The 15,433-nt window shown below is 42.9% G+C and overlaps 1 protein-coding gene across 1 annotated transcript in view; it reads right to left on the bottom strand.

Annotated features, from left to right (window-relative positions):
- The window catches only part of LOC139442382 (lysosomal-trafficking regulator-like), an 87,475-nt gene that overhangs the window by 8,747 nt on the left and 63,295 nt on the right, over positions 1-15,433 (bottom strand). Inside the window, exons 32-46 of the mRNA XM_071223183.1 lie at positions 15,283-15,414; positions 14,077-14,250; positions 13,885-13,961; positions 13,172-13,360; positions 11,637-11,782; positions 8,428-8,533; positions 7,977-8,038; positions 7,296-7,354; positions 6,969-7,121; positions 4,976-5,226; positions 4,336-4,402; positions 4,007-4,160; positions 3,724-3,864; positions 2,112-2,329; positions 1,218-1,424 (exon numbers count right to left, since the gene is read on the bottom strand). Of these exons, the coding sequence (XP_071079284.1) occupies positions 1,218-1,424; positions 2,112-2,329; positions 3,724-3,864; positions 4,007-4,160; positions 4,336-4,402; positions 4,976-5,226; positions 6,969-7,121; positions 7,296-7,354; positions 7,977-8,038; positions 8,428-8,533; positions 11,637-11,782; positions 13,172-13,360; positions 13,885-13,961; positions 14,077-14,250; positions 15,283-15,414 (2,136 nt within the window). The remainder of the gene's footprint in view (positions 1-1,217; positions 1,425-2,111; positions 2,330-3,723; positions 3,865-4,006; positions 4,161-4,335; positions 4,403-4,975; positions 5,227-6,968; positions 7,122-7,295; positions 7,355-7,976; positions 8,039-8,427; positions 8,534-11,636; positions 11,783-13,171; positions 13,361-13,884; positions 13,962-14,076; positions 14,251-15,282; positions 15,415-15,433) is intronic.

Below are 15,433 nucleotides of genomic sequence, written 5' to 3'. Positions count from 1 at the left end.
GGGAGGGAGGACGAGGGAGGGAGAGAGGACGAGGGAGGGAGAGAGGATGAGGGAGGGAGAGAGGACGAGGGAGGGAGAGAGGACGAGGGAGGGAGGCCGAGGGAGGGAGGATGAGGGAGGATGAGGGAGGGAGAGAGGACGAGGGAGGGAGGCCGAGGGAGGGAGGATGAGGGAGGGAGGATGAGGGAGGGAGAGAGGCCGAGGGAGGGAGAGAGGATGAGGGATGGAGAGAGGACGAGGGAGGGAGGCCGAGGGAGGGAGGATGAGGGAGGGAGAGAGGACGAGGGAGGGAGGCCGAGGGAGGGAGGATGAGGGAGGATGAGGGAGGGAGAGAGGACGAGGGAGGGAGGCCGAGGGAGGGAGGATGAGGGAGGGAGGATGAGGGATGGAGAGAGGACGAGGGAGGGAGAGAGGATGAGGGAGGGAGAGAGGACGAGGGAGGGAGAGAGGATGAGGGAGAGAGGACGAGGGAGGGAGAGAGGATGAGGGAGGGAGAGAGGACGAGGGAGGGAGAGAGGATGAGGGAGGGAGGATGAGGGAGGGAGAGAGGATGAGGGAGGGAGAGAGGACGAGGGAGGGAGAGAGGACGAGGGAGGGAGAGAGGATGAGGGAGGGAGGATGAGGGAGGGAGGATGAGGGAGGGAGAGAGGATGAGGGAGGGAGAGAGGATGAGGGAGGGAGAGAGGACGAGGGAGGGAGAGAGGACGAGGGAGGGAGAGAGGATGAGGGAGGGAGGATGAGGGAGAGAGAGAGGACGAGGGAGGGAGAGAGGATGAGGGAGGGAGAGAGGATGAGGGAGAGAGGATGAGGGAGGGAGGATGAGGGAGGGAGAGAGGATGAGGGAGGGAGAGAGGATGAGGGAGGGAGAGAGGACGAGGGAGGGAGAGAGGATGAGGGAGGGAGGATGAGGGAGAGAGAGAGGACGAGGGAGGGAGAGAGGATGAGGGAGGGAGAGAGGATGAGGGAGGGAGAGAGGACGAGGGAGGGAGAGAGGACGAGGGAGGGAGAGAGGATGAGGGAGGGAGGATGAGGGAGAGAGAGAGGCCGAGGATGAGGGAGGGAGAGAGGATGAGGGTGGGAGAGAGGCCGAGGGAGGGAGAGAGGCCAACCGCTGCATAAACAGCACAACATGTACAAACCTTAGTGAGTGAGTTCTCCAACATATTAGTGTCCCACAACATCAAGCTAGGCTGCATGCTCTAAGGGAGTGAACTTACAATATAAGACAGATGCTTTACCTCCCGCCCAGAAAGGTGAGGGTCTGCCAGCAGGGGTGTGGCGGGCGTGGTCCCGGTCACCATACACTGGCGGTGAGGGCTGCGGAACAGCTGTTTGGGGGTCTGTCCGTACGTCTTGATCATTGTCAGCACTGCCTGGCGCTTCAGGGGATCCGTGATGTCGCTCATGTCGACCCCAAAGTACGTCTACACCCAGAACAACATTTACATTACTTAATATATGCATTATACACGGATATGATTTACTTGGCAAAAAGGGCCACTAGTTCAACCGGTGATTGTGGGTATGAACATATTCTTCTGAAATATGTTTAAATCAAATTGAGAAGACTTTACAAAAAACATGTTTATATTATAGTAATTCCAACATTGGGCCAAATGTTATTTACCTACAACACAAAAAACCCTCTGATTTCATGAATAAGGGGGTTCTCCCAATCATACCAATTCCACTAACAGCTTGATACTACATACCAATTGTGAAGGCTATCATCACAATCAATGAAGTGTGAAAGGAGAACTGTCACAAATGTTATATTTGGGGTAACACTTTCTGTGTAAAGTACAGATTCTAGTACTTTTGGGGGGTTGAGTCCCATCGAGGATTTGAACCCACACTGTCAGAGTGAGGCATTTAAATGCCAGCACACAAAGTCAGCGATCTAACCCACCTAGCCACCGAGGCTTCTACCAAAATGAAAGTCCGACAACTGGTAGTCTAGATCACATACTTTGTGTACTCCTCTGACAAGTGTAAATTGGCACAGCTCCCATGGCCGAAAGCTATTAACACACAATGCCATTTAGAAAGTGGTCAAATGTAACAAATGTTATATTTTGGATAACACTTTATTAGAAGAAAGTAGAACTGACTGATGGATGGAAGACGTTGATGGCTTTGATTGCCTCCTCTCCCATCTGCTTGTAGCCGAACACCAGGTCGATCCACTGATGGATGCGGCGGGTGACGTACGGCGACTCCAGCGCCTGGCGGAGGACCATCACAAACAGGCGGGAGTCGCCTCGGGCCCACGGCGGCAACGTCACATCCCACACCACGTTCCCATTCTGGCGCTTTCCAAAATTGTAACCTTAAGGTAAAGCAAATGTGTCAACATCTGGATTAAAATGTTTTCATGAGATACTAAATAGGGCAATGGATCATCACGTGAAATGTTACACCCAACTCACTGTAGTTTGTGGTATGTTTATTGAAGAGGTCAGGTGAGGTGAAATGGGGGTTTAACGTTGTATTTACAATTATTGTACTTATATGGCGATGTCCATGCATATGTGCGTGCGTGCGTGCGTGCGTGCGTGCGTGTGTTGCAGGTCCTTGTTTTAGCGCCTTAATGCTGAGCGCCAGACAGGGTAAGAACAAGTACCATCTCTTAACATTTTGGTATGACGTGGCTGGGGATCGAACCCCAGACCTTCCGCTCTCCCACTAGACCACAGAGGCGATCATGTCTATTGATGAAGACAAACCACAGTGACAGCGTGAATACAGAGTAACACTGTCTGGTACAGATTCCAGCGGAGCCGGTGAAAAATATATTCCCGCACCTCTGTCGGAGTGGAGTGGAGTCATCTAACAGAAGACATCCTTACCATGTCAGCTAGTGGGTTTAACCTCTTTGGTCATGTGAAGGTCAAATAATGACACATGGGATGGGCAAACCCGAGGTTGTTTGTTTGTTTTTTAAACACCACACTCAGCAATATTCCAGCTATATGACCGAAGTCTATATATAATCAAGTCTTGACCAGATAAACCAGTGATTGATATCATGAGCATCCATGCACACAATTGGGATGCGATGACATGCATCAACCAAGTCAGCGAGCCTGACCACCTGATCCCTTTAGTCGCCTCTTACGACAAGCATAGTCACCTTTTACAGCAAGCATTTGAGTGGGCTCGTACAACTAACAGCAATTCCAAGGGACCTCTTCTGCCCATCACTGTTCAGTGACCTATAAACTCCTTTGTCTGACTTCCTCATCTGCATACTACATGCCACAAACACATAGCCTGGAAAAGTCACAGGGTTTTCCCCACAGGATCGGACAAACAGAAAAGAGTGACTGTGAGTTGGTTTTAACGCCACTTTTAACAGTATTCCAGTTTTATCACGGCATCTCAGCTTAATGTAGGAGGTGATGCAGGTCTCAGACATTTACCACTTTGGTGAAACCATACAGCATGGGTAGGGTCTTGATAAACTTAGAAACATAACTTGGCTGAACAGGGATTCGAATCCATGATCCTAGGTTCCTGGGCCCCGTTCCACAAAGCGATCTTAGCACGATGGTGATCATAAGTCCCATACTTTAACATAAGCTTACGATCATCGTAGCGCTAAGATCGCTTTGTAGAATGGGGCCCAGGCATGCCCAAGGAATGCAACTCTGCAGCACCCAATACAACTGGGCCACCCATGCCCCCAACACAAAGAACACTGAACAATATACAGCATCCTACCTTCTCCATTCTTGAGGAATTCTGGGAGGAAGTAGAACTCTGGGATCAGCTCCTTCACATCAGATGTTGACTCGAAGCTAGACAGCCGCCATGATGTTGCAATACTATGAAATGTTCGATCTGGGATGTCAAAATTCCTGTCTGTAAACATAACAAAGACCCCCTAGTAAGATGATGCTAGACATGCATATCATAAAAATAACATACAAACAAATAATCACTGAATAAATATACAGCCAGGTACCGAGAATACAAACACTAGATTTTCCCAAACAAGGCTCACCTTGATATGAGAGGAACATCTTTGTAAAGGGAGGTAATCTGACAAGGTAGTGAAGCACAGTGCCGCTGTTGGAGTAGTGGCTGCCGTAGTGGTACGGTCGGATGCGGATGTAGTCATTCAAGCTAGATGGCTTCTCATATTCCTGGCACAGGAACTACAAACAAAAAAGTTGACACATTTTGTACTTCACAAGAAATTATTGAAGATTTTATAAAGCAAGTATTTATTGGGATGGAGGCGGCAACATAAATACAATGTTTCTATTTACCACCCTCAATCATCTCATCCAAACAAACCAGGGAATTCATTGACCGATTATAAATTCTCACCTCAAAGTTTTCTTTGTATTTTGCTTCTCTTCCCTTGACTTGCACAGCGATGGGTTTGGCCAGATCCCTGAAACAATATTCCAACTATATGACGGTGGTCCGTAAATAATCCTGTCTGAACCAGACAATCCAATCATGAGCATCAATCCAATTGGAATACAATTACATGCATCAACTAAGTCACCAAGTCTTTTACAGCTAGCATGGGTTGCTGAAGACCTATTCTAACCTGGATCTTCATGAGGGGAGATAAGCAAGCATGGGTTGCTGAAGACCAGTGCCAACCCGGATCTTCACGAGGGGAGATAAGCAAGCATGGGTTGCTGAAGACCAATGCTAACCCGGATCTTCATAAGGGGAGATAAGCAAGCATGGGTTGCTGAAGACCTATTCTAACCCGGATCTTCACGGGTCACATGTTCATGTGAGAGACATATAATCAACTGAAGAAATGGATACACTACTGGTGTGCAGGTTTGACATAAAATCATTTTTCAAAATTTAAAACACATCAATTTTTTTCAAGTTCATTAAAAACCAGAAATATTGACAAGACTGGCATGAAGCAAACAGAAAATTTGAAAAGCTTCACTTGTCTCTGAATGTGTGCATCTGTGCCGTATTCCCTGCTGGATGTTACCTGTAGACTGTGGGATCGTCCAGATTGAGCTCGTCACTCTCGTAGTCTCGGAGGATGAAGGGGAAGATTGGGTACTGCATGAGGTCATTGAAGGAGCGGCCGGATATCTTGTTGAGGTAAGTGAGGTAGTCGAAGTTGGTGAGGGCGCCGTCCAGCCACAGGCGCTGCACTGTGGCCAGGTTCTCCGAGGGCGGCAGCAGATTGGGGAGCTCCACTGCCTGCAGGAGGTGCTGGTACAACTCATCCCGGATCTGATGGCAGACACAGACACTGGTCAACTAGGAAGTATACTGGCCAACTTGGAAGTATACTGATCAACTAGGAAGTATACTGGTCAACTTGGGAGTACACTGGTCAACTTGGGAGTACACTGGTCAACTTGGAAGTATACTGGTCAACTTGGAAGTATACTGATCAACTTGGAAGTATACTGGTCAACTTGGGAGTACACTGGTCAACTTGGGAGTACACTGATCAACTTGGAAGTACACTGGTCAACTTGGAAGTACACTGGTCAACTAGGAAGTATACTGGTCAACTTGGAAGTATACTGATCAACTTGGAAGTATACTGGTCAACTTGGGAGTACACTGGTCAACTTGGGAGTACACTGATCAACTTGGAAGTACACTGGTCAACTTGGAAGTATACTGGTCAACTTGGGAGTACACTGATCACCTTGGAAGTACACTGATCAACTTGGAAGTACACTGGTCAACTTGGGAGTACACTGGTCAACTTGGGAGTACACTGGTCAACTTGGAAGTATACTGGTCAACTTGGAAGTATACTGATCAACTTGGAAGTATACTGGTCAACTTGGGAGTACACTGGTCAACTTGGGAGTACACTGATCAACTTGGAAGTACACTGGTCAACTTGGAAGTACACTGGTCAACTAGGAAGTATACTGGTCAACTTGGAAGTATACTGATCAACTTGGAAGTATACTGGTCAACTTGGGAGTACACTGGTCAACTTGGGAGTACACTGATCAACTTGGAAGTACACTGGTCAACTTGGAAGTATACTGGTCAACTTGGGAGTACACTGATCACCTTGGAAGTATACTGGTCAACTTGGAAGTACACTGATCAACTTGGAAGTACACTGGTCAACTAGGAAGTACACTGATCAACTTGTGAGTACACTGATCAACTAGGAAGTATACTGATCGACTAGGAAGTACACTGATCAACTTGGGAGTATACTGATTAACTAGGAAGTATACTGATCAACTTGGGAGTACACTGATCAACTTGGAAGTATACTGATCAACTTGGAAGTATACTGATCAACTTGGGAGTACACTGATCAACTTGGGAGTACATTGATCAACTTGGGAGAACACTGATCAACTTGGGAGTACACTGATCAACTTGGAAGTATACTGATCAACTTGGGAGAATACTGATCAATGCAGGAGTATACTGATCAACTTGGGAGTATACTGATCAACTTGGGAGTATACTGATCAACTTGGGAGTACACTGATCAACTTGGGAGTACACTGATCAACTTGGGAGTACACTGATCAACTTGGGAGTATACTGATCAACTTGGGAGTATACTGATCAACTTGGGAGTATACTGATCAACTTGGGAGTACACTGATCAACTTGGGAGTACACTGATCAACTTGGGAGTATACTGATCAACTTGGGAGTACACTGATCAATGCAGGAGTATACTGATCAACTTGGGAGTACACTGATCAACTTGGGAGTACACTGATCAATGCAGGAGTATACTGATCAACTTGGGAGTACACTGATCAACTTGGGAGTACACTGATCAACTTGGGAGTACACTGGCCTGCTCACGAGCAGACTGTCAACTGCAACATAGTGACTGACCATGGATAAAACACATGGATGGTTTTCATCCACTAATAATTTTCAAATATCACAATGAAGCTACAAGAAAAGGTGAAAAAGCGGCACATATATTGACCAGAGTTTCCAGATATTGCAGGACTGTCTCAAGCACCTACCCTTGTAGTTTTGAATGCCAGCAGGAATGTCCTGCCATTAGTCAGGAAGATCTCAAGACCCACATCATTGAGCTGAAACCAACGCTTGTGTAGTTCCTTGATGTCTGCGTGAGGCCACGTCATGGACAGCTGCTCTTGGTTACCTAGCAACACCTGTTGGGCAGACAACTGACGTTAGAAGGAATCAGGCCATATGATGTGTAATCATTAAAACTGGAGGCTCTCGTAGATCATGAGCAGGTCGAAAGGAGTGTTATCAATATTCTTATTCAACATTCAGAAATTTCAATATTTTCAAGCATTAGAATCAGTCAAGTCTTGGCCTACCTGTGTGTAGTTGGCATCTGTGATAGCCTCATCTGCTACAAAGAAGATGGACATCTCCCCTACAAATGGAAGGACACACAGCATCAACATGTAGTTATACGCACACTAGAGGGGGTGATGCATGTAGCTGGCACTTTATGAAGTGAGTGAGTGAGTTGGGTTTAACGCCGCTTTTAACAGTATTCCAGTTATATCACGGCGTGTCAGCTTAATGTGGTAGGAAAGCCCAAAGTGATGCAGGTCTCAGATGTTCACCACTTCAGTGAAACCCACGAGCACTTGCATGGTGCTGACAAACCTAGAAACATAATCGGGGCGAACCGGGATTCGAACCCACAATCATAGGTTTCTGGCATGCCCAAGGGACGCAACTCTGCACAGCATATCGCGGCGCCTTAGACAACTGCGCCACCCGTGCCCCCTGCAATTTATGAAGACAGAATTGTCTTTTAACATCTATATTCCTGACATTCAGGTACAGATGCTGGTACCATGATCAAGCTGATGATCAGCCAGAAGTCAACTCTCTCTTCCAGCAATATCAAGGCGGGGGATCAAACCCACTAAGCCACCGAGGCTTTCACAAACTGGATGCCCAACAACTGGTAGTCTAGGTGACGTACTTTGTGTACTCCTGTGACAAGTGTACCATGGTGTTGTACAATGTTGCCTGATACTCACCAACCAGCAACTCTCCCTTGTTCTCACTGGCCGGAGATATGGCGGTACATAGGCAGGTGTGTCTGGAACAAACAGCCACTCATAAATACTGTACAAAGTAGAAATTATCAAGTCAAAATACATTTATGAAAATGTAAAAGTAAAATCAAGACATTAATGCACTCAACCAACACATATCGTCGGATCATAGGTTTTCGGATATCATACATTTTCAGACAGAGATGTTTATTGCAATTATTCATGCTATTACTAGAGGTGTGACATTGTAAATACCCAGATGATGGCTTGTTTTTGAGATAAAGTTGTTTCTTATAAGTGAATGAGAATGTTTTACAATTATTCTTGTGATTAGCGAGAAACCTACGAAAGTTTCTTAAGCATCCTAAAACCCATAACACGGGGATATTTTAACTTTCTGTTACTCTGGGGTAATGATACAAAGAAAACTGACTGTATCTTCTCGTTGGTGTGCAGTCGATACAGCAGCGCAGCGGAATCGGACATCTTGTCATCGTCCTCAAACAGGTAGATGAGAGGCGGGTCAACATTCTCCACATCTGTAACCAGAGCCAGGCTATAGTCTCCTACTTCCCCCTTACAGTTTACCTCTTACTATCAGTGTGACTGGACCCCTTTAACAGTAGCTGCACTACTGCTGGCGCAGAGATGCAACATTCACTCACTCTACGACAAGCTGGTTCGTGGTGTTACTCTCTCATCACACTTTTTGCGTCTTCTATGAGAGTTACAGTATTTTGTGAGTGATGTGATGCAATATTTCAAATGTATTTCACACAAATCCAAGCCTTTTAACTGTAGTAATATGAAAGAACTGCCAAGACAGATTAACCATAGTAATATGAAAGAATCGCCACAAAAGATTACCTATAGTAATATGAAAGAATTGCCTTGACAGATTATCTATAATAATATGAAAGAATTGCCTTGACAGATTACCTATAGTAATATGAAAGAATTGCCTTGACAGATTAACTATAGTAATAGGAAAGAATTGCCTTGACAGATTACCTATAAAAATATGAAAGAATTGCCTTGACAGATTACCCATAGTAATATGAAAGAATTGCCTTGACAGATTACCCATAGTAATATGAAAAAAATGCCATGACAGATTACCATAGTAATATGAAAGAAATGCCATGACAGATTAACTATAGTAATATGAAAGAAATGCCATGACAGATTACCATAGTAATATGAAAGAAATGCCATGACAGATTAACTATAGTAATATGAAAGAAATGCCATGACAGATTAACTATAGTAATACGAAAGAAATGCCATGAAAGATGAACTATAGCAATATGAAAGAAATGCCATGACAGATTAACTATAGTAATATGAAAGAATTGCCTTGACAGATTACCTATAGTAATATGAAAGAAATGCCATGACAGATTAACTATAGTAATATGAAAGAATTGCCTTGACAGATTACCTATAGTAATATGAAAGAAATGCCATGACAGATTAACTATAGCAATATGAAAGAATTGCCTTTTCAGATTACCTATAGTAATATGAAAGAACTGCCTTGACAGATTACCCATAGTAATATGAAAGAATTGCCTTGATAGATTACCTATAGTAATATGAAAGAATTGCCTTGACAGATTATCTATAATAATATGAAAGAATTGCCTTGACAGATTACCTATAGTAATATGAAAGAATTGCCTTGACAGATTAACTATAGTAATAGGAAAGAATTGCCTTGACAGATTACCTATAAAAATATGAAAGAATTGCCTTGACAGATTACCCATAGTAATATGAAAGAATTGCCTTGACAGATTACCCATAGTAATATGAAAAAAATGCCATGACAGATTACCATAGTAATATGAAAGAAATGCCATGACAGATTAACTATAGTAATACGAAAGAAATGCCATGACAGATTACCATAGTAATATGAAAGAAATGCCATGACAGATTAACTATAGTAATACGAAAGAAATGCCATGACAGATGAACTATAGTAAAACGAAAGAAATGCCATGACAGATTAACTATAGCAATATGAAAGAAATGCCATGACAGATTACCATAGTAATATGAAAGAAATGCCATGACAGATTAACTATAGTAATATGAAAGAAATGCCATGACAGATTAACTATAGTAATACGAAAGAAATGCCATGAAAGATGAACTATAGCAATATGAAAGAAATGCCATGACAGATTAACTATAGTAATATGAAAGAATTGCCTTGACAGATTACCTATAGTAATATGAAAGAAATGCCATGACAGATTAACTATAGTAATATGAAAGAATTGCCTTGACAGATTACCTATAGTAATATGAAAGAAATGCCATGACAGATTAACTATAGCAATATGAAAGAATTGCCTTTTCAGATTACCTATAGTAATATGAAAGAACTGCCTTGACAGATTACCCATAGTAATATGAAAGAATTGCCTTGATAGATTACCTATAGTAATATGAAAGAATTGCCTTGACAGATTATCTATAATAATATGAAAGAATTGCCTTGACAGATTACCTATAGTAATATGAAAGAATTGCCTTGACAGATTAACTATAGTAATAGGAAAGAATTGCCTTGACAGATTACCTATAAAAATATGAAAGAATTGCCTTGACAGATTACCCATAGTAATATGAAAGAATTGCCTTGACAGATTACCCATAGTAATATGAAAAAAATGCCATGACAGATTACCATAGTAATATGAAAGAAATGCCATGACAGATTAACTATAGTAATACGAAAGAAATGCCATGACAGATGAACTATAGTAAAACGAAAGAAATGCCATGACAGATTAACTATAGCAATATGAAAGAAATGCCATGACAGATTACCATAGTAATATGAAAGAAATGCCATGACAGATTAACTATAGTAATATGAAAGAAATGCCATGACAGATTAACTATAGTAATACGAAAGAAATGCCATGAAAGATGAACTATAGCAATATGAAAGAAATGCCATGACAGATTAACTATAGTAATATGAAAGAATTGCCTTGACAGATTACCTATAGTAATATGAAAGAAATGCCATGACAGATTAACTATAGTAATATGAAAGAATTGCCTTGACAGATTACCTATAGTAATATGAAAGAAATGCCATGACAGATTAACTATAGCAATATGAAAGAATTGCCTTTTCAGATTACCTATAGTAATATGAAAGAACTGCCTTGACAGATTACCCATAGTAATATGAAAGAATTGCCTTGATAGATTAACTATAGTAATATGAAAGAAATGCCATGACAGATTACCATAGCAATATGAAAGAAATGCCATGACAGATTAACTATAGTAATACGAAAGAAATGCCATGACAGATTACCTGTAGTAATAAGAAAGAATTGGGTGCATGTCCTTAACTTCTTTGGAGTAGTATATAAAGCTGGCCAAAATGCTCAAAAGTTGATATACCAAACAACTAGAAGAAATGAAATATTTAAATAATTTAATATTAAGTTTTACATCATCTTTAAGATGGGTAGTGTCTAAATGTTTCTAATGCTGTAGTCCTGCCATCATATTAACATAAACATATCCCTGGAAATAACGGATCTTTTTACACAAAGCAACAATCTGAGAATGTGGTTGCCAGGTAACATTAATAACAATCTCCCTTCTCACCAAGCTTCTGCTTGTAACCTTCTGCCATATACTTCTTGTCAATGGCGAGATGACATCGCTGGAGCCTCTTTCTCATTCTGCCTGGTCCCTCCGTGGGGTCGAGCTGCCATGACTGGGGGTAGGAGGCTGGGTGGTACCACACAGCTCTGGGGGACAAGGGAAGTGCAATAACAATGTGCATGCTTATTCCATTTAAATTTCCAGCTCTACATTTCCTAGTACCTCCTACAGTACAGTGTGAGCAACTGGAGAATGTGTCTTTACAACTGGGATGTACAGATTTTGCTAGATCGAAATATAAATCATAATACGAAGGTGGGTGAACTTTGTGTTTCCTTAAAAGACCATACCAAACTCATTTGAATGATCAAGAATAGATCATGCCACAATACAAAGTAACTTGTACAGATAAACATGGAAGGGAAGACAACTCCTCCCAACAGTGCCTAACTTGTGAACAGATAAACAAGGGAAGACAACTCCTCCAAACAGTGGCTAACTCTTGTACAGATAAACAAGGGAAGACAACTCCTCAAACAGTGCCTAACTCTTGTACAGATAAACAAGGGAAGACAACTCCTCCAAAACAGTGCTTATCTCTTGTACAGATAAACCAAGAAAGACAACTCCTCCCAACAGTGCCTAACTTGTGTACAGATAAACAAGGGAAGACAACTCCTCCCAATAGTGCCTAACTCTTGTACAGATAAACAAGGGAAGACAACTCCTCCCAAACAGTGCCTAACTCTTGTACAGATAAACCAGTAAAGACAACTCCTCCAAACAGTGCCTAACTCTTGTACAGATAAACAAGGGAAGACAACTCCTCCCAACAGTGCCTAACTTGTGTACAGATAAACAAGGGAAGACAACTCCTCCCAAACAGTGCCTAACTCTTGTACAGATAAACCAGGAAAGACAACTCCTCCAAAGAGTGCCTAACTCTTGTACAGATAAACAAGGGAAGACAACTCCTCCAAAACAGTGCTTATCTCTTGTACAGATAAACCAAGAAAGACAACTCCTCCCAACAGTGCCTAACTTGTGTACAGATAAACAAGGGAAGACAACTCCTCCCAATAGTGCCTAACTCTTGTACAGATAAACAAGGGAAGACAACTCCTCCCAAACAGTGCCTAACTCTTGTACAGATAAACCAGGAAAGACAACTCCTCCAAACAGTGCCTAACTCTTGTACAGATAAACAAGGGAAGACAACTCCTCCAAAACAGTGCTTATCTCTTGTACAGATAAACCAAGAAAGACAACTCCTCCCAACAGTGCCTAACTTGTGTACAGATAAACAAGGGAAGACAACTCCTCCCAATAGTGCCTAACTCTTGTACAGATAAACAAGGGAAGACAACTCCTCCAAAACAGTGCTTATCTCTTGTACAGATAAACCAAGAAAGACAACTCCTCCCAACAGTGCCTAACTTGTGTACAGATAAACAAGGGAAGACAACACCTCCCAATAGTGCCTAACTCTTGTACAGATAAACAAGGGAAGACAACTCCTCCCAAACAGTGCCTACCTTTCATGTGTGAGTATCTGGACTAGCTCCTGCCAAGCTTTCTTTAGCTGGATCTGTTCCGTCATGGACTTCTTGATGTGGTCCACTAGGACCTTCCTCTGGTTGTTCTGCAGCTGTGTGACTTTCTGGGTGACTGTCATGGCCTGGTCGGACACCAGCTTCATGTGCTTCTCATAGCGCTGCAAGACTCTATAACACAGGACAAAGTGCGAGCTTTACAACCTGCCAGGCAAAACTTTCAGGCAACATAACACCAATAGAAGGGAGGGAGTGTTATCTTAAACAATAACCAACAACATAAGAGCAAAATTGCATCTGTTTGAATGTAATCAAATTGGGACAAGCCAAACCAGCAGGTTGATTGTATCAACAACAATATGAAGTGAGTGAGTGAGACAGTATGGTTTTATGCCGCTTTTAGCAGTATTCAAGCAATATCATGGCCGGGGACACCAGAAATGAGCTTCACACATTGTACCAATGTCGGGAATCGAACCCGGGTCTTCGGCGTGACGAGCGAACACTTTAACCACTAGGCTACCCAACCGCCCCAACAACAATATGGATAAAACGGCATACAGATAGGTCAAACATTTTGACTATCTGATCTCAATTTCGTCTGCAGTTCCTTGGGAGGTTAAATTTTGAGAACCCTCCGTTTTGAATCATTTCAAGAAGATTTCAACAAACTTTTCTACATTTAGACCTCTCACCTGTCGGCTGCCGTCTGCTTCTTTTGGGACCACAACTGTTGTGCATTGGCCAGCCGTAGGTCAATAGACCTTTTCTCCTGAAGACACAGAAACATAGCAAGTCAAGCCAAACTATGTGCACATCAATCACAGAATGAATAGAGGACACTGTACCAGGACGAACAACTTGAAAGGTCAATAAGTACAACCAACCTCGTCTAGCACGTCCTGTTGTTGGGGTGTGAGCATCCTGTCTGTCATGTAGACGACGAAGCCACTCTGTCGCAGGAGGTTGAGGAGAATACAGCCCTGCTCCCGCTGGGTTCCGACCAGCCAGTCTCTCCACGTTGTCAGCAGGTTGTACAGGTAGCAGCTCAGCTCCTGGCCCTACAAGGACGACACCCTAGCTTACACAATGTCACGTTGAGTACAAAGTCACAACCTGACAGTGCCACTCGGTCCCGTCACCATTCGGTCCATTAGAAGTCTCACCGTCACAGTAGCTCTCAGTACCGTCACAGTATCATTCAGTCCATTAGACGTCTCAATGTCACAGTCCCACTTGATCCATTAAGTCACAATCATACAGTGCCACTCAGCCCCATCACCACTCAGTTCATTAGAAGTCTAAATGCCACAGTATCATTCGGCCCATAGAAGTCTCAACTCTATCTCACTGGTCATAAGCCAGGATCTTGCAAATTCCTTAAAGTCTGTGAAGCTTATGGGAAGCTGAAGGTATTATAGACGTTTAGTACCTAATCTATGTAACATAAGTCAAGGCAGTACTAGTGGTCCACACCTTCACCACCCCCTCAGCAGCAGATAGCATCAATGTGCAGACACAAACTACACACAGAGACCTTACTGATGCTGTTAACTCATGTGTGATCATAATATCAACAGGCTTAATCCATGACACTTCTGCATATATCAATGACAATAACATGATACACAGAAAAGATCTGTCTTAGGAAGGAATAATTGAAATCCTACCAGCCAGGCAAAAGTCTTTGATATGGTGTCAGAGCTATTATATATCACAGAGCAGATCAACATGAAGCAACAATTTGTCCTCTAAAGTATTCACTGTATATGTGTTGAATAACAGCAAGTTAAATTTGTTGTCAAAGGTCAAAGGTGGTGAACAAAATTAGTTCAAACATTGATTAAGCTAAAAATGTTTTGATATTAGTCCCAAGGCAATTATACTGTTCTTCTACACTGCTGCTTCTTAAACAATTCCGTAATATACACAAGAGAAATCCAGACTGTCATATTAATGTCCGGTCTTAGAAGGGTGAGTGAGTTCTTATTGGAGCAGGGCGTTTAATACAAAATATTTGGCAAGTGTCGATTGCATCTTTGAAATTGTGAGAAAGTGAGAATGAGAGCATCTACAGTGCATGTGAGACCCACCAGCTGCTGTGTGGAGATGAGCATCTTGATGACGTCCCGGCCCTTCGTCTCGCCCATGATGAAGGACAGGCCATACAGCCTCATGTTGAAGTCCATCTTGGTGGACAGCATGCACAGGAGCAGACGGCCAAACTACAACACAGCACTACTC

This window comes from Haliotis cracherodii, unplaced genomic scaffold, assembly GCF_022045235.1.
Source record: "Haliotis cracherodii isolate W230 unplaced genomic scaffold, xgHalCrac1.p SCAF_5, whole genome shotgun sequence".
NCBI lineage: Eukaryota > Metazoa > Mollusca > Gastropoda > Lepetellida > Haliotidae > Haliotis > Haliotis cracherodii.
Note: the sequence above shows the minus strand (reverse complement) of the source record. Positions and strands in the feature narration are given on the sequence as shown.